Below are 16,847 nucleotides of genomic sequence, written 5' to 3'. Positions count from 1 at the left end.
CAAATGTGCAAGAAAAGATAAAAAATAAGAAGATTTGTTATAAAAATTAGTTTGGATACAAAAATTCCGATAATTGGGAAAACTATAAAGATGCTCGTAAGGAATCTAAGAAAGCTATTTGCGATGTAAAGAACTTAGCTTTTAATAATTTATATGATATATTAGATACTATGGAGGGAGAAAGATATATGTATAAGTTAGCCAAACAAAGAGATAAGAGTAGTAATGATTTAGTTCAAGTGAAGTGTATTAAGGATGTGATGCAGACATTCAACCGTCCATGTCTATTCGAGGAGGAGCTGAAGATCGACGGTTGTGATCGTCCTACGTTGTCTTAAATTTTATTTGTAATTTTTATTTTAATTATTCATTTTTTGTTTTTACCCTTACTTAAGGGTCTAATCTTATGTAAGCCCTAAGGGAATGATCGTCTTATTTTAGTTTCTTTTATTTTTGAGGCCTATATATAAAGGCTATTGCTAATGTGGAGTTTTAATAAAATTTTGTTATGTACTTTTGTTCTTTGGGAGTACGTTAGTGAGAATCCCTATGGAGGAAATTGTGGTTTCCACCAGCCGCAGGATGAGTCCGGGCTCGTGGTTTGAAGTCCCTTGGTGAAGGGCATCATATCACCCGCCAGTCTTCAGAAGAGTCCAAGGCTCGTGGTTCTATCTTTTTTCTCTTTGTTTTGTTTTTCCTTATTTCCTTAAACCGTCACCTTCTAAAACCCTCCACCAAGGCGCTATCCTCTCACCGCATCACCTCCACACCATCGACTTACACCAGCCCCTTTCTTCCTCCTCCCTCCCCTTGGCCGAAATCCACCAAGGCTCCACCCACTAGCTGGCCACCTCCTTAACTCCACTTCCCTCCAAAAATCCCTCTTTTCTTATTTAAGTTGTCATTAATTTGGAAAGATTTTATATTCAAATTAATCTAATTTGAATTTCAAATCTATCATCATTAATTACATTAATTTTGGAAACTTCTTTCATTCAATTAATTAATCAATTCTGAAATTGATTGGTTAATTAATCCCTAGCCCAAATATATTGAACCTAGACACCCCTATTCCCCCATCCCTCTTTCTTCCTCCATTCAATTAATTTCCTTCCCTTTATTGCTCCCCAATTAACTCCCATATCTTAATTTTGAATTTTAAATTTTGAAAGGTCTTTATTGCCTTTTCTAATTTAAGATTTTAATTAAAGAATTATTCAATTACCCCATTACCATCTTCCTAATTTAGCCCGATCTTATTTGGAGAGATTTCGTAATTCAAATTCAAATTCGAATGAATTTGAATTTTAAAATCTTTCCTAAATATCCTATATCTATTTTAGGAAATTCCTCTCAATTAGTGCAAATCTGAATTAAATGATTGGATTTGAATTTAATTTCACCTATTCAATGTATGTGTCAACATACATTGAATGTGGACAATTCTCCCTTTCTCCTCTCTTTTTTCGGCCTCCATCCCTCCCTTCTCCAATAAATTAAGAAATTTTAAAATTCAAATGACCCTCCTCCATCGTTCTACATTAGGATGAAGATAAAAAAGTATTTTTCTTAGAAGATGATATTCAACAAAGGTGGATGAGATATTTTGCTAAACTTTTTAATGAAAAATGTGAAAATACAATTGACTTTAGTGAATTTAGCACCCTATGTGAAAATAAATATTTTTGTTTTTATCGGCGTATTAGTAAAAACGAAGTTAGAGAGACTTTAAAGAAAATGAAGTATGGAAAAGCTATTGGACCTGATGATATTCGAATAAAGATGTGGAAATGCTTAGGAGAAGAAGAAATTTCTTGGCTTACTAAACTTTTTAATACTGTTTTGAAGATTAAAAAGATGTCAGATCAGTGAAGAATGAGTGTGTTAATTCATATTTTTAAGAATAAAGGTGATGTACAGGAGTGTGCGAACTATAGATGAATTAAGTTAATGTATCATACTTTAAAACTATGGGAGCGAGTTATGGAGCGTAGGTTGCGGCGTGATACTAATGTTTCTCAAAATCAATTTGGATTCATGCCGGGTAGGTCTACTATGGAAGCCATACATTTATTGAGAGGTTTGATGGAGAAATATAGAGATAATAAGGAGGATCTAAATATGATATTTATTGATTTAGAGAAAGCATATGATAAAGTTCCAAGAGAAGTGCTATGAAGAGTTCTTGAAAAGAAAGAAGTTAATAACGCTTATATTCAAATCATTAAAGATATGTATATAAGAGCTATTACTTGTGTTCAAACACAAGGTGGTTTGACCAAGTATTTTCCTATTTCGGTTGGATTACATCAAGGATCAGCCTTAAGTTTATATATATTTGCTTTAGTCTTGGATGTTCTCACTAGACATTTGCAAGAAGATGTACCTTGTTGTATGCTTTTTGCTGATGATATTCTTCTTGTTGATAAGACTAGATAATATAGTGGGACAAAGGCTTGATGTTGTTGTTGTTGTAAGAATTTCATACTAATGAGCTTGAACTTTCTATTATTATCGTTATTTACTGAACCTGACCAGCTAGTTTGCTTTTTAGTCATGGCATTTTATCCATGCTTTTAGTTGATATGACCAAGTATTTTGTTGATCAATTTAATTGTTTTTAGAAATTTTTTCATGGTAGAATGTTTATACAAATTTATGAGTCTTAACAATATAATGGATGCAGTCATATCAGAAAGCTCTTAAGGTGGACCCCTCATACAGACCGGCTGCGGAATGCCTTGCAGTTGTCCTGACGGATATTGGTACCAGCTTAAAACTTGCTGGGAACACGGAGGCTGGTATTCAAAAGTATTGTGAAGCACTTAATGCAGACAGTCGATATGCTGTAAAGTCACCACTAATGTCTCTTTTTTTATGCAGTTGACATTATCTTTTGATGATTACACATGACAATCTTTTTGATGCAGCCTGCATATTATAACCTTGGAGTGGTTTACTCTGAGATGATGCAATTTGATTTGGCCCTTACTTGTTATGAGAAGGCTGCCTTGCAAAGGCCTATGTATGCAGAAGCATACTGCAACATGGGGGTCATCTATAAGAATCGTGGGGACCTAGAAACTGCTATTGCTTGTTATGAAAGGTACTCTGTACTCTGATGGGCATTCTTCATTTATTATTTTGGTGAAAACATTGGTTTTTTAGTTGTTGCAGGTTTAGTCTGGCTTTCATTATCATCATCATCAACAGGCTTATCAATTATTTGTGCATACTTTTATCTTTTTGGTATTTTATTTTCAGGTGTTTGGCTGTATCTCCAAACTTTGAGATTGCAAAGAATAATATGGCAATAGCTTTGACTGATTTGGGTACGAAGGTGGGTTGTATGTTAACTAGAAATATGTTTTGGCACTAATATTTTTTTTTTCTTTTTTAGAGTTAATTTGAACTTTACTAGCCATTGTTGTTTTAACTCTATTATTTTGTTATTTATTACGACTTATTTGCAAGAAAACGAACATTTTGTTGGTACATTTTATTCATTTTCCATTGTAGGAATATAATCTTTTATATTACCATTGTGTCCACTGCATAACAAGAGTTCTCTTTTCCATCCGATTTATTTATTTTATGGTGCAATAACACTTCATTTGTCTTGTGGAAGCATGCGCTGTGATGTCTTTTTCCATGTTGAATACTATAGCTATCAGCCATCATGATGTTGCTACTTATTACTCTTTTCCAAACATCTAGTATATGTCATATTTTCACTTTTTATTTAGCATCCAAGTTACCATCTCAAAGTGATGGATTTTTGTGGGATAGTTCAACTTATTTCAGTTACACTAATCGCCAAGAATTGATGAATTTATTGAGATTTTTGTTGTCATGAAAGGGTAATAAACAATTAAGTTCTCTACAACAAATTGTTTATATGGGAACAGTTTAGTCAAGTAACTAGGTTCTTGGATTGGTCTCCGCACGCCTGTGTAATTTCAGCATTGTTTATTAGTTATACTAAATACTATAGACCATATCCTTTTAAGCATTACGCTTTTTAAATGTACTTGTTTTCCTTCTTCCATTTAGTAAAAATATTGTGCACAGATTAGTTTAAATGGGTTGGGAAAAGATTAATAGTTTAGGATTTAAACTTTGGTATTAAAATATTAGTCGTATTAAAAATGATATAGATGTGATTATTAATAGGGGTTTGAAGGATAATGTTGTAGAAATTAATAGAATTGAAGATAGAATTATATATTTAATGATTATTGTTGATGATAAGATTATTAATATTATAAATTTTATGCTTTTTAAGTAAGTTTGAATATGCATTCAAAAATAAAATTTTGGAATACTTAAAAGAATTAATACAAAGAAAGACTTCTTGAAAAAAAGAGAGTTTTTATTGAAGGATATTTAAATGAACATGCTGGTAGAGTTGTATAAGTTTGTAAAAGTAATCACGAAGGTTATGAATTTGGAACGACTAATGAAGTTGGTAGGATCATATTAGATTTCTATCTAACTTATAATTTTATAATTGCTAATATTTTATTTAAGAAAAAAGAAGAACATCTCACCATTTATAAGAATGGGCATAGTGAAACTCAGAATGATTACTTTCTTATAAGAAAAATAGATCGTTTGGATTGCAAAGACTGTAAAGATTACAAAGTCATCCCGAGTTAAAATTTATATACCCAGCATAACTTATTAGTCTTAGACTTTATAATAAAGGGGTGTAAAATTAAAAATAAAATAAAATATTATCTTAGGATTAGATGAGGCATTTAAATAATGCTAATAAAAATACTTTTGAGAGTAAGATTCAAGATCTTAAGGTTTGGGTTATTAATGAGGAAGTGAATATTTTGAGAGAAAAAATAGCTTGTGAGATTAAGAATGTTGTAAAGTATGTTTTTGGAGAATCAAAAGAAAAACTCATAATAGTAAAATTAGATGGTGGTAGAATTAAAATGTGCAAGAAATGATAATAGATAAGAAGCTATGCTGTAAAAATTAGTTTAGATGTAAAAGCTTAAAAAATTATGATAAATATAAAGGGCCCGTAAGAAGTCTAAAAAAGCAACATGTGATGTAAATAATTTTGCTTTTAGTGATTTATATAATAGATTATATACCAATAAAGACGAAAGATATATGTATAAGTTAGTCTAGCAAAGAGATGGGAGAAGTAAGAGTTTAGTTAAAGTGAGAAGCGCATTTAGGATGAAGATAAATTTTTTTTCTTATAAGAGCATATTCAACATAGGTGAATAAGATATTTCTATAAACGTTTCAATGAAGATTGTGATAATACGATTGATTTTAGTGATCTTAGTATCCTAAATAAAAATACTGATTTTTATTTTTATCATCGTATTAGTAAAATTGAAGTTGAGAGAGGCTTTAATGAACATGAAGTGTGGAAAAATAGTATGACTAGATGATATTCCAATACAAGTGTGGAAATACATATGAGATCATGAAATTTCTTGGCTTATTAAACTTCTTAATATTATAAGACTAAAAGATGGTAGATGAGTGGAGGAGTGTGTTAATTTCTATTTTTAAGAATAAAAGTGATGTACAAGACTGTGAAAATTATAAATGAATTAAGTTAATATTTCATACATTAAAATGTTAGTAGAGAGTAATTGAGTATAGGTTATGACTTGATACTAATGTTTCCAAATCAATTTGGTTTCATGCCGGTGGGTTTACTATGGAGGCTATACATTTATTGATAAGTTTGATGGAGAAGTACAACGAGAGTAATGAGATTTACCTAGGATATTTATTGATTTAAAAAAAGTATATCATATTCTAAGAGAAGTGATATGGAGAGTTCTAGAGAAGAAATGAGTTAATAATGTTTATATTCAATTCATTCAGGATGTGTATGTAAAAGTTGCTACGTGTTTTCAAACACAAGGCGGTTTGACCAAATATTTTCCTATTTCAGTTGGATTACATCAAGGATCAGCTTTTACTTTAGTCTTGAATGTTCTTACTAGACATTTGCAATACCCTAGTGTATGCTTTTTGTTGAAAAGACTAGAGAGGGAATTGAAGGAAACTTGAATTATGGAGGTCAACCTTAGAAACTAAAGATTTTTGTTTGAGCAGATCTAAAACTTAATGCATGGAATATAATTTTAGCATTAATAAATCTAGTGGTGGGATTATGACATTGGGTGATCAAGTCATTAAAAAGAGTGAATGTTTTAGATATCTAAGGTCTATTGTTCAAAGCGATGGTGAAATAGATGGGAATATTATTAGTTGAATTCAAATTGTATTATTGAAGTGGAGGAATGCATTGGGCCTATTTTGTGATAGAAAAGTATCCCTCAAACTTAACGAAAAATTTTACAAGATATTGGTGAGACCTACAATGCTTTATGGCACCAAATATTGATCATTAAAAGAGAAGCATAATATTAAGAGTTGTAGAGATGTGGGTGCTCAGGTGGATGAGTGGCTTTACACTTAGAGACATAATGTGAAATGAGTATATATGTGAAAAGGTTGTAGTAGCTACAATGGTGTATAAGATTAGAGAGAGTTACCTTAGATGATTTGGTCATTTAAAACGCCGGCCTTCCGATGACCCTACTAGGAGAGTAGATATATTAGATCCAACTTATGTTAAGCGAGATTGAGGTAGAGCTAAAAAGACTTCGTTAGAAAGTAGTATAAATGACATTTATTTGTTAGGTTTAAATGAGAATTTGACTCTTAATAGGCACAATGGAGAAAAACAATTCTGTTAGTCGACCCATATAGTGGGATAAAACTTCTTGTCATTGTTGTCGTCATCTAATTTTACCTAAAAATTCTACTCTTATATTGCATGAAAATTCTTATCCATGTCAGAACTGCTGGTATGCCTTTTTTATTATGAATGCAATCTTAGTGGAATGAGCTGTGTTTCAAGGACATTCAGCTGGATTGGCTTTCCATCTCATTTTGTTGGATAGCCTTCCTTTATGCCATATCACTTGCTGCTATCAGACCTTCTGTCCCTAACTATCTTGATGCGCTTCAAATCTTTTCTTCTGCATTGTAATTCCTAAGTAGCCTGACCTGTCCGTGCTTGAGATTTATTAAACTTTTTGCTTGCTCAAACAATAGTCCTATCATGGCTTGATGTTTAATTTTCATGTTACAATTTCTTAGATTGATTACCAAATATGTGAAGCAAACATACTTGTATATTTAAGCAATTGAATTTAGGCAACATGCGTAAAAACCATGACGAATATGCTTAGATCAAATAGACTATTAAATCATTTTCCAGAGTCCTTTTTTTTGAGGAAGTCAAAGTAACAAATGGAAGTTTTTTTATTATCCATGCTGGTTACTGTTATTATTTCATTCCATTGCTGGGTATTCTGGAGATCCTCAACTCCAAAATGAGCTCTCTCCCTTTGCAGGCAACTTTTTTCCATTTTCCATATATTTGAGGCCTCCTACCTTGCTCATGTTAGTGAACCTAGCTTGTGACTAATTGATATTTCTATCATCGGTCTATTGGGGATTATTAATATTACTGAAGGTTCCACCTACTGCAAATATTTTATTTAGATGCTGTTTGAGCTGAATTTCTTCTTCTGTTTGAGTTGAAAAATCATTTTGTTACTTTTTTTTGTTCATTAGGCTTCATTTTGATAGGAGATTTCTAAGGTCATAGTTTTTTGTTATACACTTATACGATTTAATTTTATTCTTTCCGAGTTTCTTTTTTCTGAAAGGGGTTAATAATGCTTATATTCAAGTTATTAAGGATATATGCTGTTACTTTTGTTCAAACACAAGGTGGTTTGACCAAGTATTTTCCTATTTCAGTTGGATTACATCAAGGATTAGCCTTAAGCTCATATCTTTTTGCTTTAGTCATGGATGTTCTTACTAGGCATTTGCAAGAGCTTGTACCCTCGTGTATGCTTTTTGCTAATGATATTCTTCTTGTTGATATGATTAGAGAGGGTGTTGAAGGTAAACTTGAATTATGGAGGTCAACCTTAGAGTCTAAAGGTTTTTGTTTGAGTAGATCTAAATTCAAATATATGGAGTGTAATTTTAGTAGTAATAGATCCAGTGGGGATTGTGATTTTGGGCAATCAAGTCATTAATAAGAGTACTTGTTATAGTTATCTTAGGTCTATTGTTCAGAGTGATGGTGAAATGGATGTGGGATATTATTAGTTGAATTCAAATTAGATGGTTGAAGTGGATGAATGCATTAGACTTGTTGCATGATAGAAAAGTCCCCTCAAACTTAAGGGAAAATTCTATAAGATGGTGGTGAGACCCGCAATGCTTTATGGCGCAGAATATTGGCCATTAAAAGAGAAGCATTATATTAAGTTAAGTGTTGCAAAGATGAGGATGCTTAGGTGGATGAGTGAATTTACTCTTAGAGATAGGATACAAAATGAGCATATACGTGAAAATGTTGGAATAGCTCTAGTGGAAGTTAAGATTAGTGAGAGTATCCTTAGATTGTTAGGTCACATAAAACGGAGGCCTTTCGATGTCCCGATTATGAGAATGGATGTATTAAATTTGGCTTTTGTTAAAAAAGGTAGAGGTAGACCTAAAAAGACTTCATTAGAAAATATTAAAAATGACCTTTCTTTATTAGATTTAAATGAGAATTTGACTCCTAACATGATACAATGGAGAAAAAAAGATTCATGTAGCCGACCCCACGTACTGGGATAAAGGCTTGATGTTATTTTTGTTTGTCGAGCTTTTTTTTAATTAATTAATTATTTTTTTTTCTGCTAACCTCTTGGATTTATTAGCTTTTGGTACTCCCATATTTTCTACATGTTTCTAATTTAGGACTTGAGACATTTGATTATGTTTGTCCTTAACCTTATGCATGCTACAACTTTTGGTGGAAAAGAGCTTACTAGCTACATGGCGTAACCACCGAAACAAATATTCCATTAAGAGTGATATTCATTAGAAGAGAATGTACCAAGTCCAGGAAGCTCTCTCTAAAAGAGGTTCTGGAAATTGGTGCATGCAAAGTTATTATGCATTTTGGGAAGCTGTTTAACATGCATCTTCTTCTAGGTCACATGAAGGCAATCTTTCATTCAGAACTAAGATCAATACATGTATTAATTACAAATCAATTTCTTATTTATTAGTTGTTTTATGCTTACCATATTGGAGTAGCTCCAGTGGAAGATAGGATTAGTGAGAGTTGTCTTAGATGGCTTGGCACATAAAACAACAGCCTTTCGATGACCTGATTAGGAAAGTAGATGCATTAGATTTGACCTATATTAAGAAAGGTAGAGGTAGACCTAAAAAGATTTGGTTATAAAATATTAGAAATGACTTTTTTTTATTAGATTTAGATGAGAATTTGACTCTTAACATGATACAATGAAGAAAAATGATTCATGTAGCCAATCCCACATAGTGGGATAAAGGCTTGTTGTTGTTGTTGTTGTTGTTGTATGCTTATCATATTGGATAAACTAGTCTTTTGCATGGGTCTATTTTAATGTACTTATGTGGCTGAAATTAGGCGAGCTACAAGTTTGCATGATCAAATGGTGTTAGAGTTCTTGGGTTTTGCATTTTAGATGCGTAATATTTGTATTATTAGGGATGAGGAATAAAATCTGTTGTTTTGGGCATAAAAACAATCATTCCATCTTTTTTTCTGTTTTTTTCCAATATTTATTAGTTTTCTAAATGGTAAAGCTAGAAGTATAATGCTTACCGTTTAAAACTCTCTTATGATGCACTTAGGCTAGTTGTATTGATGAGTAAAGGTTTGAGCATAACTTGCTATGGGTAAACTTTCGACTCTTTTTACCATTTTTTTTCCAAGTAAACCAAAAATCCATACTTGGTATACTGTTGAAGTTTCTCCATGAATTAATTATTAACGTTTTAGATATTATTTTCATGAAGACTTATAGGAGTATTATTACCTTTTAACTGATCAAGGTAGTTTTAAGGCTCATGTTGATTTTGCTAATGAAGTGCTAAAGGTATTCATGGCATGATTAGAGGCTCTACACTTTGTAACATTTTTAATGAAAGCTTGAAATCCCAAATTATGATTTCTTTTTTTTTTCTCGGTATTCTACTAATTAGAGAATAAATGTTGTTCCTTGTGTTTTTGAATGAAGATAAATTGTTAATAAAATTTGTGCCAGTTGGGGGGAGCTGTTGAATAAGCCTTGGGATGCATGTCCAAAGTTACACTAATTAAGAGAGCGTGGGGATGCATCTGATAAAAAGGGACCAAGAATCGGAGAGAGAGATGGGAGAGTGTTAGATGAAAGGGAGAGAGAGAGAGAGAACATGTAGGAGAATAATTTAACATTCATGACATCATTGTATAGGGAAGGGTTCTAATTATTAGAAGTAGGTACAAATAAAATGAAAATAATCTAAACATCTAACTAATAGACAAGACAAGCTAAATGGATAAACATGATGGGAAAATATAAAAAAATGTTAACTAATTTAAATTTAGCCTAATTTGAATTGTAACTTTTTCATCATAATCATCATTCATATCAACAAAATACTTGTTTAACTAACTCTTGAAATTCAAAATTACTAACTTCTTCAAAAGAATTCTTATTAACTTCCCAGATATCCTCAACATACCTCCCCATCAATATTCAAATCTAAACCACCCAAAAATTACATCAGCTTTCCTAATTAATGACATTACTGCATTGACTCTTTCGTGAATATTAACAAAAAGTATCATTAATATGAACAATGAACCTTCACTAGCTTTGCAGTACAATTATGGATATTGACTTTTTCTCCAATAGTATTTGGACTCTCAACTCATGGAAATATATGCAGTGTTAGATGCAGTGTTAGTTGCAATCTTAGATGCTCACTCTCAATTATTAGCATCCAATCTTATTTTGGTTGTTTAATCAATTATTTTATGTCATTTGTTCTTGTTTGTTATTTTGCCAAGATATATGCATCCTCAAAAAAATCTAAATTTAAACTCAGGCTACATTTGCTTTTTGATTAATTTAAGCAATAAAAGCTCTGGAAGCAAATGTGTGCAGAACACTCCTTATTTTGATCATCCATCGAGGAAGTGAACCTTAAATCCAATTTGCGTGGTTTTGTTATTAATAATTTTTATAGCTTGATAGTACGCTTTTTCCCATTATGAAGGTTGAAATGGTTATTTGTCATTTTGGATATGCTTGCCCTTATTTTAATTTTAGTAAACTTGGAAAGTCCATGAATTTTTGGTTATTATTAAAATTAATATAAATAGTAGGTAAGCCATAAGACTAATTTAAATGATTGATGATGCTATAAAGGGAATCTTTTGGGTGCCTCTTTTAGGATTGATTCCTCCCTTAACTGTTGGATTTCTTCATGATTTTTTTTCTTTTTATTTGCTTCCTGTCATTTGAAATATTCATTCTTCTAGTACTCTCAATCTCACTTTTCACTTTATCTCCTGATTCTCATCTTATATTGGATTCATTTCTACCTAGTAAATCAAATTTCAAGGGTTCACTACAAGTATACAATCTTCACCTTCTGTATTGTACTCATCCTTGATTTATGTTAGAGCAAATGTTCTTGTAGCCATAAAAGATTGATTGTGTAATCTCTTTAATCCTATATCCTTTGATGGAGATTAAGGTATCCATGGCATCTTCTTATTTTTTTCTTGATGCTGTTAATTTCTAAATTCTTTATCCTCATCATGGAATCCTTGATTTATATTATTATTTTTTGCTATGTGAACTTCATTAACAAAAAAATAATTTTCCTTAAGATATAAACATGAATAGTAACAATGAGAATGTACCAGTCGGTGAATAGTAACAATGTTTACATCTATGTCTCCAAGATGATTGATCATTGTTCTTTCTCTCTCTTCACCTCATCCCCATTACAAAGCTATTTCTGAAAAAGCTCCAAATGCCATCCTTCTTAAACTCAAAACCATCTCCATGTAAGCCTACTTGGTTTTCTTTTAAATTTCAATTTATAACCATTTCCACATAATTCTCATCAATAACCATGAAACACTCATTTATCACAATTTTGAACTTCAAAATTTCTATCCTCTTCAAGCAAATCCTTATTTACTTACTAAATAATCTTAACAAACCGCTCATTCAATATTCAAATCTAAACTAACCTAAATCACATCACCCTTTCTAATTGATTATATTATGACCCTTTTAATGTCATGTGAGAATTACTAGGAAAAGGTACCATTCACAACAAGTCATTAATTCATTTTATTAAAAAGAAAACATTTTTTTTATCCAATATAACTGCCTAACCTCAGTTTTAGTTCTATTAAAAAAATCATAAGATATAAGTTTACAACCTTTAATTAACATTATTAGGCATACTTAATTTAGTTTGGCAAATTCAATGCTATGCATGAACTATATGAAATCATGTAAACTTGTTAACATGATAAACATTTAATTAAAAAAGATTGGTGATATTCAACTTAATCTTATTATTCTTAATTAGATGATTAATGATGTAATTATCATATTATGCATAATTAAGCAAATTCTATACATAGAATGAAACTTTTGGAATCACTTGAACTTTCTAACACATAGTTGATCACAATTATAACGACTCGCCCATTAAGCATATGATTAGAAAATAAAATAATATTAAACGTAATTAAATAGTAAAATAATTAAAATAAATAAAAAATCAAAACAATTAAATACCCAAAAATTTATAGAATAATCTTGTATGTTGAAAGTAATTTTTGAATAGTTTTTATCAATTTTATGAGTGTTCATCATTCTTGAGACTAATTATTAAAATCTACTCAATCAAATTCATTGAATGTTAAACTTAAACACTAAGTTTTACCGACATATGTTGGAGTCTTCATTTCTTCAACACTCCTCCAACTAGGTCAGTTCTCTATTTGTCTTGTTAATTCTCCTTATAATTTGACGATTGCTTTGAAATTATAAATCATGAAAGCTAATACTCAGCAAACTATTAATTGACTCCACAAAATATTTGTTATCATTAAGTCCAATGATATATATATGTGCTCTACAGGGATTCTATTTCATTTTGGGTTGGCTTCCATTATTTTAATTTTTGTCGTGAATTTATGTCTACTACAATGGATAATAGGCTTTAGGTTAAAATTCAAGTGGTTGATTATGGAATAAAAATATAGATTTCTCTTTTGCAACTTCTTTGGGATTGATTCCTCCTGAACCTCCTAAACGTAGTTTTTTCTCTTTTTTTACCTCTACATCCACCTTCTTTTAAAACATCCATTCTAATATCAAATTCCCTCTCTTTATATTCTGGTTTCCCTGAAGATTGAATTCTTCTATTCTTAACAAATCAAATATCAAAAGCTCAACAGAATCTTTCCTTCTGTTGCCTGGCACATTGTTCTTTGTTGGATACTATAGATAGGTTTTATACTTTCATTGTTTATAAAATTGATATTTTATTGGATTTATTTTTTATAACCTTAGCTCATTCTAAATTCTGTGCTAGCTTGCCTTCTTTTTATTAGACACGGCTCCTTATGTTCTTAGCAGTTGTGTACATGTTATTTCCCTTTCAAACTGATTAACAAATTAACTTGAGTTGTTTGGTTTTTACCAAAATATTTTATTTTCTTCACAAAAACATCTTTTCCTATGATGCTTCGGATTCCTTTGTTGGTTTATCTTCTGAATCATGGCGCTAAACTTCTAGTTTCATATCTATATTCAAAAGAGTGCTTTTCCACTGCCAAGGCCTTCTGCTTTCCAATTTCAAAACCCTACTATCTAAACAGGGTACTTGTGATGCCATTGAGGGCAACTAATTTTGAACTCTGCTGATGTTTTTCTGTAGGTTAAACTTGAGGGTGATATATCCCAGGGTGTGGAATTATACAAGAAAGCTTTGTGTTACAATTGGCGCTATGCAGATGCAATGTATAACTTGGGTGTAGCATATGGAGAAATGCTGAAATTCGACATGGTCAGTGATATTTAAATTCTCATCTTTAAAGTTCTTTTATTTCTCATTCTTGCTCCTCGCTGTAAAATTCTCGCTACTTCTCTCATTTAGGTACTACTTAGTTGACTTTTCTTTTGGTTTCATGAATTGTCTTTTTATCGTGTTATAAAACTTTAATATTGTAAGTGAAATGTTTGATATCTGTCTGTGAAGGCAATTGTATTCTATGAACTTGCATTGCACTTCAATCCCCATTGTGCGGAGGCATGCAACAATTTAGGAGTGATATACAAAGATAGGGATAATCTTGATAAAGCTGTGGAGTGTTATCAGGTTAGTTCAAATGCTTGAAGTTCTTCAAGCACAATAATTTATTGTGTTTACACTATTCCTTTAAAATGCTGATATTTTCTCCTGGCCATTTTTAATGGTTCGGAATTGTATTTCAGATGGCATTGTCTATCAAACCCAACTTCTCGCAGTCACTAAACAATCTTGGGGTTGTTTATACTGTTCAGGTTTGTTCATATTCCTTAAATAACTATTTTTGTTCTTTTATTTTTTGTCGCTTTTTCTCATCAACTAATAATTTGTAGGGTAAAATTGATGCTGCAGCAGGCATGATTGAGAAAGCTATTGCTGCAAATCCTACTTATGCTGAAGCATACAATAACTTGGGTAGACATTGTTTTTTTGCTATTTTTTTGTTGATTATTGAATGTTTTTTCTTAATGTCCTAGGCAAGCTATAATTCATCTTGCATGCCTGTGCTTTATTTTTTTATTTTTGGCGTGGATTTAACTTAGTATTGTAAACATAATCTTCTTCTTGGTGAACTTAAGAAGTCCCACTGATGCAGGACTAAATGATGTTAGGATTAACTATTAAGAATTTGGCTTATTTGAAGGAAACAATATTAAAATTAGCTCATGCGACTTAACGAAGAAATAAAACAAAAGTGGGGTGAATTTAGCTTAGGCCAAGTTGCATTTATAAAAGTTGGGAGCATTGTAAATGACCATCTAGATCAATGACAGCATACAAAGAAGAGCTCCAATAAAAATCCCTCATTTTACAACGAGATAAGTTTCTATGAAGACATCCACTCATTCAATTCTCTAACTATACTAAGCTTTAGCGGAGGAATTGACAAGAGCCTTCATGAATCAATTATAAACCACAATCGGAAGCGACTAGGATGGTAGAGGAGCAGGAAGTTAAATTCAATGCTAGCACATAAAAGGGAGTTAAGAATTTTGAAATTTTTAACTTGCTTAGGCCAAAGACGTGCAATAGAAAATAACCGAGATAGTTCTTTCAAAGTTCAAGTTAATTTAAATGCAAAGTACAATTAACAAAAATCCAATGCTTAACAATGAGAGGTTCACCTCTAGGGCCTTCTCACTCAATTATTAGTAGGCTTTTAGAGGAGAAAGAAGACCCATACGATGAAAGATATTACCACTAGAGAAACGGCGCCGAAGAACTTCGTTGGTGGCGAGGTAACCGGTGGAGATGGAGGTGGTGGATGGCCGACGATGCTCCAACTGTAGTCGGGACGTCGACGGATGAGGATGCGCACGATATCTGGGACAACTCGATCCAAATAGTCTCCAATGGTGGCGTCGTCTTCAAATCCTACGTCGAAGTACGGGGATCGTAAAATGTCGAGATTTCCGTTGGCATCGAACACGAGTCCCCACTCAAATTCGGGATCCGCCATTTGACATTGGAATGGAGAGGGGAGGCGTCGTCGTCTCCTTTCCTTGGCTTCTCAATTCACAAGAGAAGCAAGATGGGGCGGCGGGAGCAAGAGGAAGAGGGGAGGCCGGCGGGTGCAAGGGGAAAGGCTAGGGTTGGAGAAAAGAGTTTAGGGAATTATGGAGGGGATTAATCAAAAATTGAAATTTAATTTCAGTTTTGAGTAATTTGGGAGGGAATTGACTTGAAATTTGAATTTTAAATCAAATGAAATTAAAGCCTTAATTGGGGAATTAATGGGGAGCTAAAAAGGGGGGAGGCCGGCGGTTTCAATAGAGGAGAGGAAGGAGTTTTAACAAATCCTGAAATAAATTTCAGGATTTGAAATTTGGGAGGGAGTTTTATTTGAAATTAATTTAATTTCAAATGAGTGAGGGATTAGTGGGGCAATTAATGAGGTGGAGCCTAGTGAGGCCGGCGGCATCAAGAGAGATAGGGAAAGGGGTGGGAGCAATTTACAAACCTTCCAAATTTGCTTGTTTGCATTAAGAGGTTTGATTATGAAATCCACTTCGATTCAAATTTCGAAATGATTTGAATTTGAAAACTTTCCATATTTGGCTTTGACAAATTTGGAAATTTTCAACTCAAATAATTTTGAATTTTCAAAATTCGAACAAGTGGGGAGTGGGGAAGAGGGCCGGCGGTGGAGGAGGTGGGGTGGTTGGCGGCTGAGAGGGGCTAGGGTTGGCGGGTTGGGAAAAGGCGAGGATCGGATGATGGGGATAGACCACGAGTCACGGACTCTTCCAATGACTGGCGGGTATTACTTTTTGCCCTCACCTTGGGCTCTCGTTCTCCTCTCTAACTCTCCACAAGAAGAAGAAGAAAAAGATAACCAAAACAAATTTCATTCAAAATATTCATTAACCTCAATACAACACATGAGACCACTATATATAGGTCTCAACTCATAAAAAGAGAAAGTACGAAATTGCCCTCTGGGCTACAATAACAAAGTAACTCCCCACAGGGGTAAAAATGGAAAGAATGCAAATGAAATAAAATAAAATGAAAATACATCATGACATCTGAATCAAAAGTAGAGGCGCTGAATCGTGGCCGTCGATCTGCGGTTTCGCCGGCGATAAACATGTCGGTAGCGTCTGTCGATGTCCTCATCA

The 16,847-nt window shown here is 32.5% G+C and overlaps 1 protein-coding gene across 1 annotated transcript in view; it reads left to right on the top strand.

Moving 5' to 3' along the window:
* The window catches only part of LOC110114142 (probable UDP-N-acetylglucosamine--peptide N-acetylglucosaminyltransferase SPINDLY), a 79,718-nt gene that overhangs the window by 15,064 nt on the left and 47,807 nt on the right, over nucleotides 1–16,847 (top strand). The window contains exons 3-9 of the mRNA XM_020846913.2: nucleotides 2,687–2,848; nucleotides 2,931–3,106; nucleotides 3,265–3,340; nucleotides 13,855–13,983; nucleotides 14,176–14,295; nucleotides 14,412–14,480; nucleotides 14,559–14,640. Of these exons, the coding sequence (XP_020702572.1) occupies nucleotides 2,687–2,848; nucleotides 2,931–3,106; nucleotides 3,265–3,340; nucleotides 13,855–13,983; nucleotides 14,176–14,295; nucleotides 14,412–14,480; nucleotides 14,559–14,640 (814 nt within the window). The remainder of the gene's footprint in view (nucleotides 1–2,686; nucleotides 2,849–2,930; nucleotides 3,107–3,264; nucleotides 3,341–13,854; nucleotides 13,984–14,175; nucleotides 14,296–14,411; nucleotides 14,481–14,558; nucleotides 14,641–16,847) is intronic.

Source organism: Dendrobium catenatum, unplaced genomic scaffold, assembly GCF_001605985.2.
Source record: "Dendrobium catenatum unplaced genomic scaffold, ASM160598v2 fragScaff_scaffold_621, whole genome shotgun sequence".
In the NCBI taxonomy this organism is placed as follows: domain Eukaryota; kingdom Viridiplantae; phylum Streptophyta; class Magnoliopsida; order Asparagales; family Orchidaceae; genus Dendrobium; species Dendrobium catenatum.
The sequence above is the reverse complement of the archived record's forward strand: the minus strand, read 5'-3'. Positions and strand labels throughout refer to the sequence as shown.